The sequence below is a fragment of the Botryllus schlosseri genome, chromosome 1 (assembly GCF_051294905.1).
Source record: "Botryllus schlosseri isolate E-star chromosome 1, Bs_hap1, whole genome shotgun sequence".
Classification (NCBI taxonomy): Eukaryota; Metazoa; Chordata; class Ascidiacea; order Stolidobranchia; family Styelidae; genus Botryllus; species Botryllus schlosseri.
Genome location: NC_137236.1, coordinates 4,026,171 through 4,047,118, shown reverse-complemented (window position 1 = coordinate 4,047,118; position 20,948 = coordinate 4,026,171). Strand labels below are relative to the sequence as shown.

At 40.2% G+C, this 20,948-nt stretch overlaps 2 protein-coding genes and 1 long non-coding RNA gene across 4 annotated transcripts in view; all 3 read left to right on the top strand.

Moving 5' to 3' along the window:
* LOC145444738 (serine/threonine-protein kinase PLK1-like) overlaps window positions 1–20,948 on the top strand; it is a 261,677-nt gene that overhangs the window by 233,959 nt on the left and 6,770 nt on the right. The gene's annotated exons all lie outside the window — the stretch shown is intronic.
* On the top strand, window positions 6,863–16,487 carry LOC145440137 (uncharacterized). The gene is made up of 3 exons (XR_013915436.1): window positions 6,863–7,167; window positions 15,885–16,030; window positions 16,360–16,487. It is a non-coding gene; the product is annotated as an uncharacterized LOC145440137 (long non-coding RNA).
* LOC145440123 (uncharacterized) lies at window positions 10,968–12,314 on the top strand. Of its 2 annotated transcripts, XR_013915432.1 has the most exons (4): window positions 10,968–11,289; window positions 11,351–11,486; window positions 11,748–11,934; window positions 12,004–12,314. XR_013915432.1 is itself a non-coding variant. In XM_080317719.1 (3 exons), the coding sequence occupies exons 1-3, from the start codon at window positions 11,128–11,130 to the stop codon at window positions 11,816–11,818; spliced, it is 369 nt and encodes a 122-aa protein (XP_080173845.1). In that variant the 5' UTR covers window positions 10,968–11,127; the 3' UTR covers window positions 11,819–12,314. The 2 variants fall into 2 exon arrangements, 1 of the variants encoding a protein (XP_080173845.1); XM_080317719.1 differs by having other exon boundaries at window positions 11,748–12,314.

The following is a 20,948-nucleotide window of genomic DNA, read 5'->3' as shown; positions in this document are numbered from 1 at the left end:
TGTGTGTAGTTACGTACCTCATATCTTGTTAGGTGCGATATAGGGTTGGATTATCCGGATAACGGTTAACCGGTTAACCGGTTAACCGGTTAACCGCAGGTATTTTCACTATCTGATATCCGGATATTTTTCTGCCGGTTAACCGGATAAAAAAGAATCGTTGCTAATGCATTTTACACGTTTTAGTAAGCTTCAATAAGTCGCATTCAGTGTTGGCGCGGCTGATTAACGAGAAGCGTGTTGCCAATTAGCGAGATACGTCCGTACACATTGCACAATGTAATGTGACGCGATCTCCTGCTGAGAAAATCGTTAAATTAGGATGATTGCCGCGCGCTCGGCTATCGTCTCTGGCCTGATTTATCGCGTCTTCAACAAGCCGATAGTTCCACTGGATTGAAGAATCGCATCTGCAATAGGCCATGTGCAGTGTACACACTATTCCATCGCTGGCCTGCACAATCGCATCTTCATTGGCTTGGTGCTCACGATATTATCGTTGACCTAACACAATCGCATCTGCAATAGGCCTACGAACGATATAATCGCTGGCCAAACCATCTCGGACCCAGCATGCATTGGCTCCTATCTCTCGATGGCTTGTTGACGATATGCCGTTAAGTGTATTCTAATTAGTGATTCGGAGAGTGACACCGCGAAACTGAATGACATCGAATGTTCGCAAAAATATGTGCATGCGTGCAAGCGTAATTGATTTCCGCTGATGATTAATTCGAAAAAAAAATCGAAACCCCCTGATTTTATTTCAATCCCCCTACATTTTCGGCTGGCTGCGTGTCTGATCACGTGAATTAGAGCGAGGTATCATGTCGGCATCAATTCCAGTATCAGCTAGTCGTCCTTCTAGTACTCCAAACCTAAACATAAGGATGGTCAAAAGGATGTAAAGCCGTTGAAGTTTCCGGCGTACGACCTGCCAACCTTTTGACTCTCTACGAAGCGCTGCTCTCTATTCAGCCCACTTCTGTGGAAGCTGAAAAAGCATTCAATGAACGTGGACTCTTTGTTACAAAATTCCGGTCCCGGCTACAGGATCCCACAATTGATGCATCTGTGCTTTATAAAGAGGGCATTACAGAAGCAGTGAACATCAAATTTGCGTGGTTTTTCTCGTATTCGCTCATACTGCGCCCGTAGGTAGGTACTCTACAATAACACTGTGTAATGATTTTGCGATCCGTTTTACATGCAGACCTAATGAAATCGATTGTCTCACTTGACAGTTATTATCCGGTTAACCGGTTAGATAAATTCCAAAATATCCGGATATATCCGTTATCCGGATAGTGAAAATTATTGATATCCGAACTAACCCTAGTGCGATATGATCAATCGTTACTTCATGGCTTCCACACCGGAAAATCATATCAAAACTATACCTCTAGTTGATAGATTTCCTCTTGGTGGCCAGGAGCGTATCATTTTAAAACTAAAAAACTCATCTCTCGCTTGTCAACTCCAATCATTAGAATTGATGCTTAACTCAGATTCCAATATCCGAATCACTATGCCGGTCCTAGCCACGAGCTTCCCACTTTATAACTCGATGCAGATTTTTTCATCACCCTAGGTATACATGGTTGGTAGGGTTGTTCAGAATTGACCGACTTTCAAAAAGTCCAGGTTTTCAGTCCGATTCCCATGCCTTATACCTTAAAAACATATTCTGGCTACTTTTTTTGTCACTCGTCCCCTGCATCCGTGTGCACATTGAGCTGGAAGAATAGCAGCTGAAAATAGGGGATTCCCCTAAAATCTGAGTGTCACGATTTTACCTAGCCTAGTTAAAGTGACATATAACATGGATTTATGCAGCTGTTGCGGTTTGGAGTGCTACAAAACCCCACTATATAAGGCATTCCTAGTTCAGGATATCATTTCCATTTCCCACACTGCCTTAGAACTGCTTAAAACTACCTAAAACTGATAGCATTTTGTTGGATCACATATCCTACACCCCTCAAACCTACCCGGCGCTGTTCATCAATTTCCTGGATCCCCGTGCGCAAGAATACAACTGTAAATGTAACATACACTCACAGCCACATAATAAACATCACAGGAAACGAAAAAATAAGGCAAAGAAAGAGATCAACTTGGCAAAATATTACATAAATCAGATGGATGAAATGGTTGCTTTCGAGAAATCTGCATATCTGTTCCGGTGATCTTCCACAGCTTGTAGGAGGCTCGCTCGCTGTTTTTTGTCATCCGTTATGAACGCAGCATAGTCGGAAAGTGCTACAGGAAAAGCACAGGCTGATGCATCATGTGAACTGCTGGAACTTTGGAATTTAACAAAATCTGTTAGAGCTCTTGTGTTTGACACAACATCCTCAAACACTGGTAAAAACAAAGGTGCGGTTCCGTTACTTGAAGAATTGATTAACAGGAAAGTTTTCTACAATGCCTGTCGCCATCATATTTATGAACTGGTCATTCGAGAGGTTTGGAAGTGTTTGTTTGGATCGACAACCACAGGCCATGAAAACAGGATTTGAATACCTCCAAGAAGAAGTGGAAACATATTGATAAATCAAGATACTATAAAACGCTGAAGTTTATTGAAGGCAGCTGGTTGGCGATGAAAGCTGATGAAGTAAAGCAAGAAATAATTCCACTGATGAAACCCAATGATGGAAAGAAGAAAGAAGTCTTGATAAGAGATGACTACAGAGAATATGCAACAGGGACCTTGGCGATTTTGGATGACAAATATGTTGAGCATCGTTTTCGCAAGCCTGGTGCTACTCATAGCGCCAGATGGACGAGTCAAGTCCTGTACTGTCAAAAAATGTTCATGTGGAGTGAGCAAATGGACTATTCTGAAGAGTTCATTGAAAAGTTGGAACAAATCAATACATTCATTGCTTTGTTTTATGTTCCAGCTTGGTTGAAAACTGGTATTGCATGTGACACACCTTGGAATGATCTCAAATTCATTCATGACATGAAAAACTTTTCATTATGCGATCTCACTGTTGCTGATGTGGCATACAAGAAATTGCGAAAACATCATTGGTATCTAACTGAGGAAATGGTGGTATTTACCAGCATGTTCTCGGCTAATCCAAAGATTCTTGACAAACTGAAGGCAGCGATGGCTGCTAAATTGCTGAAAATGCCAATCCCTGAAAAATTTCGCAGAGGTATGCCTCTCAGTCTGATCTCTGACTCTGTCTCTGAGTCAATGAGTATGGTCGATTTGATTGGGCCAGAATCGTGGTTTCTATTTGATGCTATACATGTGGAACATGATTGGTTGAGTCTTCCAGTTTCGGAATGGCATACTGATCCGGATTTCGTGACTGCTCAAGAATATGTGAATACTGTTGAAGTAGTTAATGATGCAGCAGAGCGTATGGTAAAATTGAATACCGACTATGCTGCGTTCATAACGGATGACAAAAAACAGCGAGCGAGCCTCCTGCAAGCTGTGGAAGATCACCGGAACAGATGTGCAGATTTCTCGAAAGCAACCATTTCATCCACCTGAGTTATGTAATATTTTGCCAAGTTGATCTCTGTCTTTGCCTTATTTTTTTCGTTTCCTGTGATGTTTATAATGTGGCTGTGAGTGGATGTTACATTTACAGTTGTATTCTTGCACATGGGGATCCAGGAAATTGATGAACAGTGCCGGGTAGGTTTGAGGGGTGTAGGATATGTGATCCAACAAAATGACTATCAGTTTTAGGTAGTTTTGAGCAGTTCTAAGGCAGTGTGGGACATGGAAATGATATCCTGAACTAGCAATGCCTTATATAGTGGGGTTTTGTAGCACTCCAAACCGCAACAGCTGCATAAATCCATGTTATATGTCACTTTAACTAGGCTAGGTAAAATCGTGACACTCAGATTTTAGGGGAATCCCCTATTTTCAGCTGCTATTCTTCCAGCTCAATGTGCACACGGATGCAGGGGACGAGTTACGAAAAAAAGTAGCCAGAACATGTTTTTAAGGTATAAGGCATGGGAATCGGACTGAAAACCTGGACTTTTTGAAAGTCGGTCAATTCTGAACAACCCTAATGGTTGGCCGGTAAGCTACCACACTGGATTTTCAAACTGAACAACCATATAACGACTCAATATCCAAAATGTACAACTATAACTAGAAGCCTACAACTACTTACTTTTCCGAGTCCACAATTAGACATAGAGCTAGTCAGAGAAAGATTCAGTTTGTTGCTCGTCACATAACTAGATTGACCATTTATGCGAATCGCAATTTCAGGCAATGACCATCAGAAAGACAAAATTTCAAGACATCAGTCTCCATCGCAGCTGGAATCACAAGCACATTGGATTTCACGGATTTTTCCAAGACGATAATTTTTTCGTCATCATTCTCGAGTTGTGCAAAAGAAGGGTAAGAACATTTCCTTGTTACAGCTGCAATGTCTCTCAAACTGTTGAGGTCGGAATTGCATCAGCTATGTAATGATCGTTACTAGCAGATTTGGACAACTAGATAATCGAGTATTACATTTTGAGTGGCGTACTCAAATCTCATTCATGATAACTAGAGCACGGCCGATATCGTATATTTGAGCCGATAACGATAAGTAGCACCTTCACTGATACGCCCGATATACTCGGCCGATAACAAAATAATATGGCAACTAGGTTGAGGAACATTTCCAAACCTTCAGAGCCTTTATTGGAACAACTTTGCTTGTTGCTATAATCCTGTAAAGTGGTCAGTAAAAAGAGTACTTCTACTTTGTCAGAATACTAAAGAAGATTTTGATGTGGCGTAGACATGCACTATTTCTCAGATCACTTAAGGGGATATTATTTTGAACTACTAGCATACCTCTATGTAACAGTTTTTTTGCAAAACTAGTCCTAGAATACCTACTTTATAGCCTACTTCAGAATCGCTACTTCTGCTTGTACTTCATACGACGTTACTCCTATACTCGAGTATCAGCGATGAATAACAAATCGATGAATATTGTAGCAATCGCTGATGATAGTTCTCCGACTGCCTGCTACCATGTTGTGCTGTCATGGAAATTGCTGATATTTTTTTTTATCTTTCATGGCTGATGTCTTTCGAACAATAATACAGACTCGATATGATTGGCCAAACAATATAATCTGCCGGGTAATCAGGATACCTTATTAAAATATACACCTCCTGACACTCCTGTCACTAGTACCTGGTATTTAAATTCCAGGCATTGCTGCGGATGATCACGAGGAAGACAAAATGTCAAGAGATCATCTTCGTCACAGTTTGAACTCACAAGCACGTCGTTGGATTTCATGGATTCTTCCACGACTAGGATTTTGTCTACATCGTTCTCGAGTGGTGCGAAAGAAGGGTAAAAGCATTTCCGTGTTACAACTGTACTGTCTCTCTAACTATAGCGCTCAGAAATGTACCAGCTCTGTAATGCTCCTTACTAGCAGACTTCAACAAGTAATTGATATCAATTTAACCGATTTTTGGTGTATTTCGTTTGCGAATTCAGTAATTCTAGGCTAATTTGTAAAACAAAATTACGTCATTGTAATTCTAATACCAAGTACAAGTGGAAAAACCAGCTGTAATTCTAATTATCATCTTATTGAGAAATAAATTGTGTAGGCTACAGATAATTTTGATTCTAAGCCAGTTTGGAAAAGCTCAAAATTTTCTTGATAGACAATTCTGACCATTAGGGCTGGACACAATCATTCTAGTCAAGTAGTGAGCTATGAAATTTTAGAATTTTGAAGTATATGCCACAAAAGTCAACAATAAAACTAACTGAACTTACTGAGAGTTATGGATTCAAATGTATTTTCCACTGTGAATATCTGTAAACCCAGATTGGTCGTATTGCAGCATACAAAAAATGTAGTAGAAACTATACCCACGCTAGTGGAGAAGTCATATCTGTGTTGTCGTGATCAACCTGCAGCAATGTCACAGACTGCAAAAATAGGTACCACACCAGTATAATTCATCCTAAACCAGGGGTTCTCAACCTGGGGGGCTGATCAAATTGGGCATGGCAGGACAGAACGGCGCCGTTCTCTCTGTAGTCACTACCAGCATCAGGATTAGTCTCGGTGCAACCTACCTTGAAATTAATTGATGTCCTTTTCAATATTTTTTTGTTATTTTCAAACAAGTTTAGGGAAGTTTGTCAGTAATGTAAAAGAGTAAACAACTGGAATGCGGATTTAAAATTGGCGTAAGATATACCTTATGTATACTATTAGATCAGGGGTGGGCTGCCCGTATGGCCACATGCGGCAGTAGAAGGGAATTTGTGCGGCCGTCGACGCCTAATTCAATTAATATGTGTTGGCAGCCGTAGACATGCAAATTGCAATTACGAATTCACTCCCGAATTTTCAAGAGAGTATATTTAATCTTGAAATTTTCTTTGCGCTCCGCGCAATTCAACAAGGCTTCATTTTTCGATTTTAATGCTGTAGCGCCCTTCTTAATTGGAGCAGGAATGGGAATCCTCAAGAAATAACAATTCACTCGCGGCTCTGAAAAATTTGCACTCCGCGCGACAGTCTGCACTCCCAGCAACTATTCATAACATCGCCACTCGCGATTTCGGTGCGTACAATAGGCCGTTGTGAAAAGTAAAATAGTCCGGAGTTCACCGGAAATGGATATGGACAGTTTACCATGGGTATTTTGCGTTCGGATCGTTCATTGCGGCTATGCCCTGGAATGCGACCTTAGGCTACATAAGTAATCGAAATGCGGCCATGATGCCATGATTAGCAAGAAGGTTGCCCACCTCAGTATTATGCTCTTTTTGACATGACGATAAATGTAAGGGGGTCAGTGGGGCGCAATTTGTTTACCATCGCCAAGGGGGGCGCGTGTCAAAAAAGGTTGAGAACCGCTGCCCTAAACGAAGACACTTGGTTTTCAATCCATCAGGAACTAAAATTTTTGTAAATGCACAAATAGTACTAGAACTACTCCCTTTTCAAGATTCACAACTAGAACTAGTACACATTACCTGTATTCCAGACATTGCTCGCGGCTGATCGCCAGAAAGACAAAATATGTCGAGAGATCAGTCTCCACCAAGTTTGAATCATAGGCACGTCGTTTGATTTCACGGATTCTTCCAGGGCAAGGATTTTGTCGACATCGTTCTCGAGTTGTGCAAAAGAAGGGTAAAAGCATTTCCTCGTTACAACTGCAATGTCTCTCTAACTGTGGCAGTCGCAATTGCATCAGCTTTTTTGCAAATTCAGTAGGCTAATTCTAGTCTAATGTTTGAAAACATTATGTTGCTGTAATTTTAAATCCAAGCACATTTGGGAAAGACAGTAGTTTTAATTCTAATCTAATTTGGAAAAACTGAAAATTTTCTAGTTCACGAGACAACCACGATCATTAAGGCTAGGCACGATGATCTACTACTGGGTCTTAATGGAGTGTTTTATCTAATGATTTTGAGTCGAGTGGTGAGTTAGGATTTATTTAGCACTGAAATTATACGCTTTTCGCCAAAAGAATCAAAATGATAAACAATAAACCTGATCGAACTTCTAAAAGAGTTTATTTACCAACGAGAAATACGGTTTTGAATGTATTTTCTCGCTGTAGAAGTCTGTAAACCGAGATGGTGTCCGGACAATACCGAGAAAACCATTACCGAGAATGCCATTACCGAGAATGGACACCACCGAGAATGGACATTAGCGAGAATTGACACCACCGAGAATGGACATTACCGAGAATGGACACCACAGAGAATGGACGCTACCGAGAATTGACACCACAGAGAATGGACATTGCCGAGAATGGACACCACAGAGAATGGACATTGCCGAGAATTGACACCACAGAGAATGGACATTACCGAGAATGGACACAACAGAGAATGGACATTACCGAGAATTGACACCACAGAGAATGGACATTACCGAGAATTGACACCACAGAGAATGGACATTACCGAGAATGGACACCACAGAGAATGGACATTACCGAGAATTGACACCACAGAGAATGGACATTACCGAGAATTGACACCACAGAGAATGGACAGAACCGAGAATTGACACCACAGAGAATGGACATTACCGAGAATTGACACCACAGAGAATGGACAGAACCGAGAATTGACACCACAGAGAATGGACGCTACCGAGAATTGACACAACAGAGAATGGACATTACCGAGAATATTGAAAATACCGGGAATGGACATTACCGAGAATATTGACATTACAGAGAATGTAGATTACCGAGAATGGACACCACAGAGAATGGTCATTACCGAGAATATGGACAATACCGAGAATGGACATCAAAGAGAATGGACACCACCGAGAATTGCCATTACCGAGAATGTATATTTCCGAATATGAAGAATATCGTGAAATCTAAACCAGAAAATACCTAATATCACGACGTTGGGATCAATGTTATTTATAGTTGTTACGCGCTGTTGTCCAAGGGACCGCGCAGTGAGTTGGGGAGTGCGCGCAGCCTCATGAAAAATTAGAGAGTGATGCACATACGATTTGTGTTTGTGCAATGTGCATATGCATAACATGCGTGCATTATAGGCATTGTGCATATGAGACAGGACAGAAATGTGGTAATCTAACCCGTTTACTGTAAAATGTCTCGTACTACTTTCTGCCACCGATAAGGTGATAAGCGTCGCATTGTTTCCTTCTCAACAATTAACAATTAATAATAACAATATGCTGCTGGAAGGGGAAGGTGCAGAATAGCCTTATAAGGCTTTCTAAGTCGAGCAAAGTAAACATTATTGAGAGGACATTACTAGTAGCCTAAAGCCAACCGTTTGCTGAAAATGACTAAGCTGCATCAACCGAAAATGTAGGCCATGATCCGCCTAGATACTTGTTTATCCCCTTTTCGAGATTTGAAAGAATTGATGCCTTCTTGCTTCATACCAATCACAGCAGCTCGATGAGTTCCGCTAGTATTACAGATATCCGTTCCTTTGAAGAAAACTATTGTGTCATAGTTTGCCTTTTCGCTTCCAAGCAGATAAAACGAATTGAGATACGAATCACAGCAGGTTGATGGGTTAATAGAGGTATCCATGCCAGTGAAGCGATGGAATTCCTTATCGAACCATAGTTTCTTTAGTGGCTCTTAATCATATTATGCTCTTTTAAGATTAGAATCACAGCAGGTTGTTACAGATTTGGGCGCCAGTGAAGCGAAATTATTCAATGTTATGCCGTAGTTGCGGTATCATCACCACACTAATGTGGAGTGTTCGAGACAATCAGCTGTTTTAAAACCAACCGTATCGGTCAATCACATGCTTTACGACTAAAAGTCATGACAGGTGTTGGTCAGCTAAGGGAGGTGGACGACGAAATGGCAGAACAATCAGGATCTAATGTATTAGCAAAATACATTACTTCGACCCGAGGAAATAAGTTGATCGCTGTTGGCGAGTTCGTATTTAGGAGAATGAAAGTTTCGAATGGTACTTCGTACTGGATATGCACGCATTATGACAGAAAAAAATGTCGGTGTTCATTGAAAGTCCTTGAAGGATCAGAGCCACCAATCATTCTGAAGCAATCTCAAGAACACAATCACTGTGCTACGTTTGGCATAGTAGAGGCAAAAGAAATGGTTCAAAGGTATGATGTTATTTCAATATCGTTTTATGGGAAATGTATTCACGTCTAGCCAGACCAGTGGTTCTCAAACTGGGGTCCGCGAGACAATTTTTCGAGACCGCGAAACACGTTCCAACAAAGTCACTAATAACATTGAGTTTCCCGTTTGCTATTTCGGCTCGTTCGTGAATAGCGCAATACCGTTTGTGAACCGAATGCATAAAGAGTAGTGATCAACCGCGTTTTCGGGGGTTGCATTTGAATTTGAAATGGTTGAATGTTATTCACAAAACTAGACGCTGGAATTAAATATATGAAACAGGAAAAATCCTGATAAATGGTGGTAAAGTAAAATGATTCAATAAATAGTTTGTTACCCACACATGGCAACAAACCTTCAAGTCTATTTTTGAATGCAGTCCTCGAATTGTGCTATGATGACGTCAAGTTTCATTACGTTTGAAGCTGGTCTTTCGATATGTTTACTTGCCATGACGCTAACGTATGTTGCAAGTTTATTATAGTGCTTACCAAGAATGGCATTTTCTTTGGGATCAGCTAACAGTCTCTATTTAGAATAAAAATCCAAGGTTCCGTAAGCAACGAAGCACCATCGAAAATATATGCCTCTGTAATGGCATCCGCACAATTAAGTCCCTCAGGGGCAATTGCGATGGGGAGGAAAGAAGCCGTAAAACGAGCCATACGTCGTGTTAGATACAGAAATAATCAAGCGGTAAAGTATAGAAATAATATTAGCTATTTGTTAAAATGAAATATATTTCAGTTACATTGCTTTCAGCCCTCTCTACCAAAGTACTGGAGATTGGTACCTTGGAAACATCCGGAGGGGAAAATCTGGTCCTGTATGACAGCGGGCGATCAGCCAGTAACAGGAGATTTATCGTCTTTTCTAATGATACATTACTAGAAAACATGACAAGGTAAGGACATATCTCGCTTTTTTATTAATTCGATACGTTGCACATGTCTGAGCAGCGTAGGCCAATGTATATATTTCTATAGTGGAGTGCCGTTATCGTTAATATTTTGGTTTGGTGATGTCTTTCTATGTAATGTATATAGCAACAACCGTTAGCTAATCTATTGTATTGTCGCACTGCTGCTAATTTCATACTAAGCATTTTTAAAAGGGTTGTTTTTCTTCTGCCTTATTCTCGATTATTCACCAGATACACAGAATGGCACGCCGACGGCACATTTAAAACTGTGCCAAATCTCTTCCATCAGATGTACACCATCCATTTTACAAAAGATCATGAAACTGTCCCTGGAGTTTTCGCTCTCTTGACCCATAAAGACGTATCCATGTACAAAGGGTTACTGCAGGTAAATCATAGACGTCGTTTCGATGGGTTTACAAACATGTGTAGAGCGCTACACCTGCATGAGCAGTGAGTCTGCATATTCGACTATGCGTAACTGATTAGCCTATTCCTATATCAACAGGTGCTAAAACAAAGAAGGCCAGACTTGAATCCGACAACACTTATGCACGACTTTGAATCCTCAGCGATTCGAGCATTCTCGGAAGTATTTCCGAACATTAAAATCACGGGCTGCCTATTTCATTTGAGCCAAAATGTGCAGAGAAAGGTCCAGGAATTAGGTTTGAAAACTGAGTATCAATCTAATTCCGGTTTCTCCGCTCAGGTAGGCGTTCATTTTAGCTACGGCGTCAACGCTAAGTGTAAAACGGGATGATTACTTTCAGGTGAAGTGCTTGACGGCCCTTGCTTTTGTGCCCGAGTGCGACGTCAAACAGTGCTTCGAAATATTGACTTCTTCCAACTCAGGCTGGCCAAGTTTTGCCGAAGACTTGGCTAATTATTTCAGGGACACATATATAGGTAGGCTATATTAACAGATGCAATCTTTTTCACTGTTGCAGATTGGATTGGCCACATTGAAATTCTTGCTGATCTGGATTATTTTGTATTGCGTCATCAGGTTTGAATCAGTGTAAGATAGTATAGCATTTTTGATTGATGACACTTTTGCGAATTGTCCATGACTAACGTCTTTTCATTACCACATTATATCAAACATTGATAGTACAGATTTGCTTCGCGAATATATGAAGTATTTAACTCATTATTGTTTCTGCTTAGGTATCACGAATGATCAACAAGGCAGTAATAGGCGGCCGCTGTTCCCACCCAGCATTTGGAATGTGCGATAACGTACCATCGATGGCATGCACCGAACCAACAATTCTGTTGAAGGATGGCATCACGGCTTCCGCGTTCTAGTTGGAGGATGTCACGTAACCATTTGGAAATTTTTAGAGTGTATAAAGTGAGTATAAACAATGGAAGATGTATATGTGTACTTGGTTTCAACTTGAATATACATATATTTTTGAAGGATGGATGTCATGCAAAATCGAGTGCAGCTGTTACAAACTTCCACAGGCCAGGCAACGCCTAAAAGAAAGAAAAAATACGTCGACATTAGCGACAAATTGAAGCGGCTTTGTGATGAAGCGTGGTTAACCGACATGACTACAGATTTTCTGCCTAGAGTGGCATACAATCTAAGTGAATAAATAGATAATAGCGATCACCACATATTTAGCATCCTTTCTGATGAAGAAACGCCAAGTCTGTGTTGGTGATCACCGCTGTACCTATTTATCCTCTGGATGTTTCATTTTAGCATGCTACAGACAAGTAATAAAATGCCGTATCCGGACAATACCGAGAATGCTATTACCGAGAATGCTATTACCGAGAAGGACAATACCGAGAATGGACATTACCGAGAATGGACAATACCGAGAATGGACATTACCGAGAATGGACAATACCGAGAATGGACATCACTGAGAATGGACAATACTGAGAATACTATTACCGAGAATGGCTATTACCGAGAATGGCTATTACCGAGAACACTATTACCGAGAATGTCTATTACCGAGAATGACCATTACAGAGAATGGACATTACCGAGAATTCTATTACCGAGAATGGCTATTACCGAGAAAGCTATTACCGAGAATGCCTATTACCGAGAATGCCATTACCGAGAATGACCATTACCGAGAATGGACATTACCGAGAATGACCATTACCGACAATACACTTTGGCGCACTAATGCTCGGCGACCTCACGTCCCAGATACGACCCGAGGGTGTCGACGCGATAAGCGATCTCCCCCTTTGCTGTACAGACGTATGTTATAAAAATGAGTGATGTAGCTAGACAGACAGTGTCGCAATGACCTAGATTTGTTTTGCTACACGTGTTACACGTCTACGGGTACTTTGGTCGTCTCCAATTCCACTGTGTTCGGTACCATAGTCATACAGTGTCAGTCCCATCAAATATGTTACGGCAAAGTCCGTTCTCGGTAATGTCCATTTTCGGTAATAGCATTCTCGGTAATGTCCATTCTCGGTATTGTCCATTTTCGGTAATGTCCATTCTCGGTAATAGCATTCTCGGTAATGTCCATTCTCGGTAATAGCATTCTCGCTAATGTCCATTCTCGGTATTGTCTATTCTCGGTAATAGCATTCTCGGTAATGTCCGTTCTCGGTAATAGCATTCTCGGTAATGTCATTCTCGGAAATGTCCATTCTCGGTAATGTCCATTCTCGGTATTGTCCAATCACGGTAATGTCCATTCTCGGTATTGTCCATTCTCGGTAATGTCCATTCTCGGTATTGTCCGTTCTCGGCAATGTCCATTCTCGGTGATAGCCTTCTCGGTAATGTCCATCTCGGTAATAGCATTCTCGGTAATAGTAGGGAACCATAAAATGCAAATAACCTGGAACATGATTGCTTATAATGTTGGAACTAGAGTTTCTGGGCTTACAGTAAATTCAGAACTTCTCAGTCTCTTATTTTTGCTAGCCGTAGAAGCTTTAAAACAGTAGGAAAGGAGCGACAAGGAAATATAGCGTGACTATCTGCAAGATAGCGTAATGGTTGGCTGTCAGTTGTCAGGTTGCTGAGTAAAACGGCAGCCTACTGATACAATATTCTGCGATTGTAACAGGTAGAATTATCATCATCGCGAAATGAAATTCGGGTCCAATTAGTACGGTACAGCGACGCAACGTATCATTGAATATAGATATGATATATTGCATTACAAAGGTAAGTGCATAATTCGTTGATTGTCCGATTGTTGAGCGAAGCCATTACCTAGGAATCACAATCGTCACGGTCATAATCGAATATATTTCTGCGTAGGAATATTACGCAGTGTACAGTTTGTCTAGGTTTGCTAACTGCTTTAGATGAAAAATGTACTTCGGTTAATTGTATACGCAGCGATCAACGAAGTTTCTTTATCTTGTGCTGTTCAATCCTGATGAACGCGATAATAGAATTTTTAATCAACCCAACTTCATTATCTACGCCCTACATTAAATTGTGTTTGCGCCCAGAATCACCAAAAGACACGTTCTCTTACAATAATTCGTGAGCCAGATTTTCGTGACGGTCACTACTGATTAAATACGCACTTTCTCCATAGTAATCATCTGCTACCAATATTAATTCTTGTCTACTTGATACACTCTATTCCCGAATTATCGCGTCAGCCTAAACATATGAATTATCGCGTCAGCCTAAACATATATGTTGACCAATCTATAGAATGACTAACCGTCTACTGAAAATGAGTAGGCTCATGCCGCAAATGAAAAATGTAGACCATGATTTGCCAGCATATTTGTTACTCCCTTTGCGAGCTCTGTGAGAGTTGATGACTTGTCGATTTCAACCATATTATACTCTTTTGAGATATGCATGACAACTGGATGCTCCAGATTTCCGTATCAGTGAAGCGGAGTAGGCTAATTCGTATGTCACGGTTTTTACACGAATCGGAAACGTTGTAGACAATCATCTGATATTGTAAAACCGCTTTAAAACCAACCCCATTGATTGATGATCATATGCTTTAGGACTATGAGTTCGCGTGTACAATTTATGCATGCACTCATGCAGGCATGTCATGCATATGTAGGTACAGATCGCGTGTATGTGCATCACGGCGTTGCCACATTCGGTGTCAATTCGCAGGTATAATTTTCCCGACAACGTTCGTCTCAGTAAGATAGATTCTCGACATTGGCAATTCTCGGTAATGTCCATTCTCGATAATGTCCATTCTCGGTATTGCTCATATTCTCGGTAATGACCATTCTCGGTGGTGTCCATTCTCGGCAATGTCCATTCTCTGTGGTGTCCATTCTCGGTAATGTCCATTCTCGGTGGTGTCAATTCTCGGTAATGTCAATTCTCTGTGGTGTCAATTCTCGGTTCTGTCCATTCTCTGTTTTGTCAATTCTCGGTAATGTCCATTCTCTGTGGTGTCAATTCTCGGTTCTGTCCATTCTCTGTGGTGTCAATTCTCGGTAATGTCCATTCTCTGTGGTGTCAATTCTCGGTTCTGTCCATTCTCTGTGGTGTCAATTCTCGGTAATGTCCATTCTCTGTGGTGTCGATTCTCGGTAATGTCCATTCTCTGTGGTGTCAATTCTCGGTTCTGTCCATTCTCTGTGGTGTCAATTCTCGGTAATGTCCATTCTCTGTGGTGTCAATTCTCGGTAATGTCCATTCTCTGTGGTGTCAATTCTCGGTAATATCCATTCTCTGTGGTGTCAATTCTCGGTAATGTCCATTCTCTGTGGTGTCAATTCTCGGTAATGTCCATTCTCTGTGGTGTCCATTCTCTGTAATGTCCATTCTCGGTAATAGCGTTCTCGGTAATGTCCGTTCTCGGTAATGGTTTTCTCGGTATTGGTATAGAACCAACCGAGATTGGGTGCATCGCAGCATACGAAACATGTAGTACAAATAGTTCAAATCTTCGCACATTACTGGAAAATACATATCTGTGAAGTGATGATCAACCCACAGCATTGTCACAAAGTGCAATGGAATGGGTGTGGCTGGAAAAATACCGAAATATGATTAATGTCATATACAACTGGCATTGTCTTCTTTGTGGTCACGCAAAAGGGTAGGCCTACATATTTGAGCTTTCCACAGAATATGTGATACTCGAATGCTTGACTCAAATCCTAACACTCCATTCGATTAAGAATCGTACGACTCCCGTACTCGATTTAACCCAGCTTTACTTGTCACAATCCAAATTACAAGTTTTCCGAGATCATTAATTTAATGATATTGCCCAGTATTTTCGAGCTTTTCAACCTGATGTGTTACTGAAAGCTTCTTTCAGATGTTGCCAATAATTATTATAGTTGTTTTGATTTCAGCAATCCCATGTGTGTTTTCTGTTGTCGGTTGCTGATGGAAGTTTAGAAAAAACAACGCACCATAACAGACTCCTTATTGCATGCAACAGTTTGTGCTTGGAGTCGTTTATCTTCACGATAGTAGGATCGTTGACAGGGATATTAAGGTAACTTTGTTGGTTGCAGCTAATCTAATTCTAATGTAATTTGTCAAATGTTCGTATACTTTAATTTTAATCTAAATTTGGTTTCCCGAAATTGCTACAGGATAACTGTACCGTCAATATGTGAAATAAGGCAATGGCTTCAAGTACATCACATAACAGAACATAGCTATCACTGTTTCTGTCAACTAGATGTTCGTAAACAAATTTCATCTAAGTGCCCATCTAGAACTAGAACTACTAAAAAAGGCAGTAGCTAGTTGACCATCAATTACCTAGATTGGCAGTTTGTACAAGTTTTTCTAGTTGTGTAACTGGATTTGTCTTCACAGCTAGAGATTCTCTTCCAGAGCAACAACATGGAGATGAAGTTTTGGAGTTTTGGCCTAGCTAACATAATCGACTTTGATAGCCAAACAAAGAACACTTTTTGGCCACGGATGTATTCTGTGAGTATGATGCAACACTCATCTGGGGTTTATTAAACGGAGTTGCAAGGACCTTAAGTGTAGAGTTGAGCAAAATCCATTGTATGAGTAATTCGATTTTGAATCGAGTATTGGTCTTTGACTCGATTATTCCAGTATCAATCATTATGACGCCATAACAGTAAGAATAGCGTGAATGTTGCAATATGTACCTTTATGCGACCACAAAGAATATAATTCCAGATCATATCAAGGATAATTTTTTTTTTCGACCATACTTATTTCATTGCGTGTTTTGAATCACCTTTACAGCAATGTCATTTCTAGTACCGGTAACACTGCACTTTCATAATGCATATTTCTTAAGCTGCTATATGACCAATCGATGTTTACAGCCTTCCACAGTGGGAAATGGTATCGGAAAATAGTTGTCATTGATAAATTATTTCTTCGTGGCAAGAAGCGAATCACTTCGGAAATCGAAAAAATCATCTCTCACTTCTCGACTCGAGCCCTTGTGCCAGCCCTAGCAACAAACTGTTGTTGGGGTCACTGAGTCAACTTGTCCAAGTGTGACTTTACCTGATTTGAGTCATTGAGTGACTTAACTTGACTCTATAAAAATATGCAATTACTGTATATGACTTGTGACTTGAGAATACATCTCGTTTCCGAACTGACCTACCATCATTTTTCGCAGCATGTTGTCTATTGACCCATCAAAACGACCTACCGGGAAGCAAGCACTGTCCAGTGGGTTTTTCCAAGGCTACTTTCCACAACAACTACCGACCACCTGCTTGGCTAGCACGCTCAGCTTACATGAACGTCAACTGGAGCCAACGTTTCAACGGTGAGATTTTTACTATTCAACAATATGGTTACGACTGGGCAAATACAAGTACCTGAGTGACTCGATTCTAGATTGAGTATCAGACTTCGAGTCAAGAACTCGAGTACCATCTATAATGACGTCATAGCAGTATGAAAGGTGTAGAAAGTTGAAGTATGCTACCGCGAACAATATCACGCCAGTTGCACATCACAATCAAGATAATTTTGTATTTTTCGACCACACCTATTTCATTACACTTTGTGAGAATGCTGTGGGTTGATCATGACTCACAGATATGTCACCGATGCTTACAGCCTTCTAATGTGAAAGTTATAATCAAATCACTTTAGTGCTTCATTTCACCCAAGACCTACATAGGACATGTCTATTATCAAATAGGCAGCATTACATGTCATATTCAATTAGAAAGGTTCACCGATATGTGAAATTAGTTGTCGAACTTGACCAGCCGACGAACTCGAACAGGTTGAAAACCACTGATTGAGATGTGCCCTTGCCCAACAAATAACATTGTTGTTTTCATTAGGGCAACCCAATTAACTTTGATTTTTGTTGCCAGTCGCTGATGGAACTTAACAAAAGATGGCGAGTCATCACAGAAACAAAGACTCGTTATGACATTAATCAGATTCTGCTTGAGTCGTTTATCTTCACAATAGTAAGATCATTCAAAGGAATGTCAAGGCGACATTTTCTTGCAGTGATACCGCACTTGTACAAACTACTAGATTTATTGAAATGTGCTACTAGAGGTAGACTCGCTAGACCTAGAACTAACAACCATTAGGAATCCACAACTGACTACTTGACTAACACTTGAACTACTGAATTGCAATGAGAAAAGAAATAAGAACAGCACACAATAGAAAGTTGGTATTAAAATTCACACCAAACGTGTTTTCCAGTTGTTCGACAACTACACTTTTCAAATCCGCAACTACAACTACTAAAAAAGCGGTCGTTTGTTGGCCATCAACTATCTAGATTGGTAATTTGTACAAGTCTGGATGCCTGTGTATCTAAATCTGAAATTTGTATTGACAGGAGAATCTATTCCCGAGCAACAACATGGAGATTGGAGATTTGACTTAGCTACCAACTATATTGCCCCGGAAGTTGTAGGAAAGTAAGGACACAGTTTCAAAGTGGACACCCGGTCGATGGGTTGTGTTTCGTGAGTATGATGCAACATTGAGGTTGTAAGGGTCTTGGGTGTGGGGATTGAAAATATTGCGCACCCGAGTAATTCGACTCTGAATCAAGTCGAGTATTTGAGTAGCATTCATTACAAATTCAAATATGTACCTTTTATTCAACCACAAAGAATGTAAAGCCTGTTGCACATCATATTAAAGATAATTTTGAATTTTTTTGGTAGTGCCTGTTTCATTGCACTTGGTGACAATGCTGTGAGTTGATTCCTTCAGAGATATGTCATTTCCACTAACATGTGTAGTTTTGTACTACATATCTCGTATGATGTGATATGATCAATCAATATTTCATGACTTCCACAGCGCAATATCATGTCAAAATTATAATTCTCATTGATAGATTTCCTCTCAGTTGTCCACTTCGTCCAGTGCAGGCCACAAGCTTCCCACTTGATAACTAGATGCCTTTTTTTTCTTTACCCTAGGTATACATATATTGTTGGTCGGTAAGCTACTTACTGGATTTTTAAACTGCAACGATAGAACTACTGACTTTTCAACTTCATAATTAGAAATAGAACTAATCAGAGAAAGATGTAGTTAGCTGCTCGTCATGCAACTAGAGTCGCAATTTGTACAAGTCTCAATTTCAGACAATAATCATCACAAAAACAAACATGTCAAGATATCATCTACATCGCACTTTGAAGTGACTTTCTCAGTGACTTGGACTTGACTAGTTTGTGAAATGAATGTGATTCGAGTCAAAACCTTAGAAGTGAGATTGAATCGTGACTCGAAATCTTATCAGTTGGTTATAGCCCTGGCTGCTACCGATAAAAGCGTTCACTAAACAAGCCACAGTGAACCTGTTAGGCAAAGCGAAAGTAATTTTAATTAATACAGAGACACAGAAACCTATCTGTGACAATCCAGAGGCAATCAGCATATGCAGTAACGAATCATCAGACTTCCATATGGCAGAATTCGAAGCTCAGCTAAAAAAATGATCGACACCAATCTGACTATGACGGCCGCTTTAAATATGGGTGAGTAGGCTACTTATTTTATTGCCGATAAGTGGTTTAATTTTGAATAGAATTCCTCTTCAAAATGTAGTATAGCCTACTTCTACAAATCAGAGATCCATTGTATTAAAATCCGAATCTAGCAATGGATCAATTCAATTCATGCGGAAGAACTCTGAAGAACATCTGAACATCCCATATGCGTATCGAGATCAACAGATATCAACTATCCAAATAGCAACGTATGTGACAGCAACAAAAATTTTGTTAGCACTTGCTATCTGTTATAAATCTGTATATTAAAACAACTTAGAATTCAACAGTTGAGGTTGAAGACCCAGATGCAATACCAGTGCTTTGGATTACCAAATGGGTGGGTCTGACGGAGTAAGCCCGGAATTGGTATGGAGATTTTTGTATGAGATCTGTGTCTGGATATCAACACGCTACTGATAAAGGGGTTGCTTGTTATCTAATCGATAAGTACAGAGCTGATGAAAGTATTCAGCGTGAATTCTGGAATGGAAGTAGAAGTGACAGAGTAAATTTCAATCGGTATCACTAGTCCTGGAAAAACGATGATACGCGGCAACTCATTGCTTTGGAAACTCTAACTAGAACTACTCACTTTTCAAATCCGCAACTAGAACAGAACTACTCAGAAAACCAGTACTCAGTTGGCCATCTACTGACTATGTTAGTAGTTTGTTCAAATTTGTATACTTGTGTAACTCGATGTGAAATATGTAATGAATCTATTCCTGAACAACAGTGTCTGTGGCAAGGAGAGTATCATATCAGTAGTAGAAAATTACGTCCCTCACTCAAATCATCAGAATTAATAGTCAATAAGATTTGAGCATTCTCATTGTCCCAACCGTAGCTGCAAGCACCCCACTTAGCTACTTAATAACATAAATTTTGTAATTGCAGGTCTGGATTGTTAGTCAGCAAGATACCGTTTGAAATCCGGACGTTGCAGGAAAACTAAACTTCACGAAAATGGAGAAGAATGAATATATGATCCGCAAAACGTAGCACTTGCAATTTGTGGTCTTATGAAAAGTATGTTGTATCTGAGACTTTGATTTGATATTTTTGTATTTATTACCGCATGCACTGCAGTGTTGGGATGGCTCGAGTCACGACTTGACTGAAATCAAACTCAAATCAAACAAAAATTGAATAACCTAGATTCATTAGTTGACGCCACTCAATTCAAGTCAAAATGGTTAATAGCTCGATACGGCTAGTGCAGGGGTGGCCAACCTCCGGCCTTAGAAAGAAATTTGTGCGGCCGTTGACATGTAATCAATTGGTATGTGTTGGCGGCCGTCGACATGCAGTTTGAATTTACGAATTGACTCTCGATTTCTTGAAATATTTTAATTTAACTTGAAAATTTCTTCGCGCTACTAGCTATTCAATGTGAATTCCTTTTTCAATTTTAATATC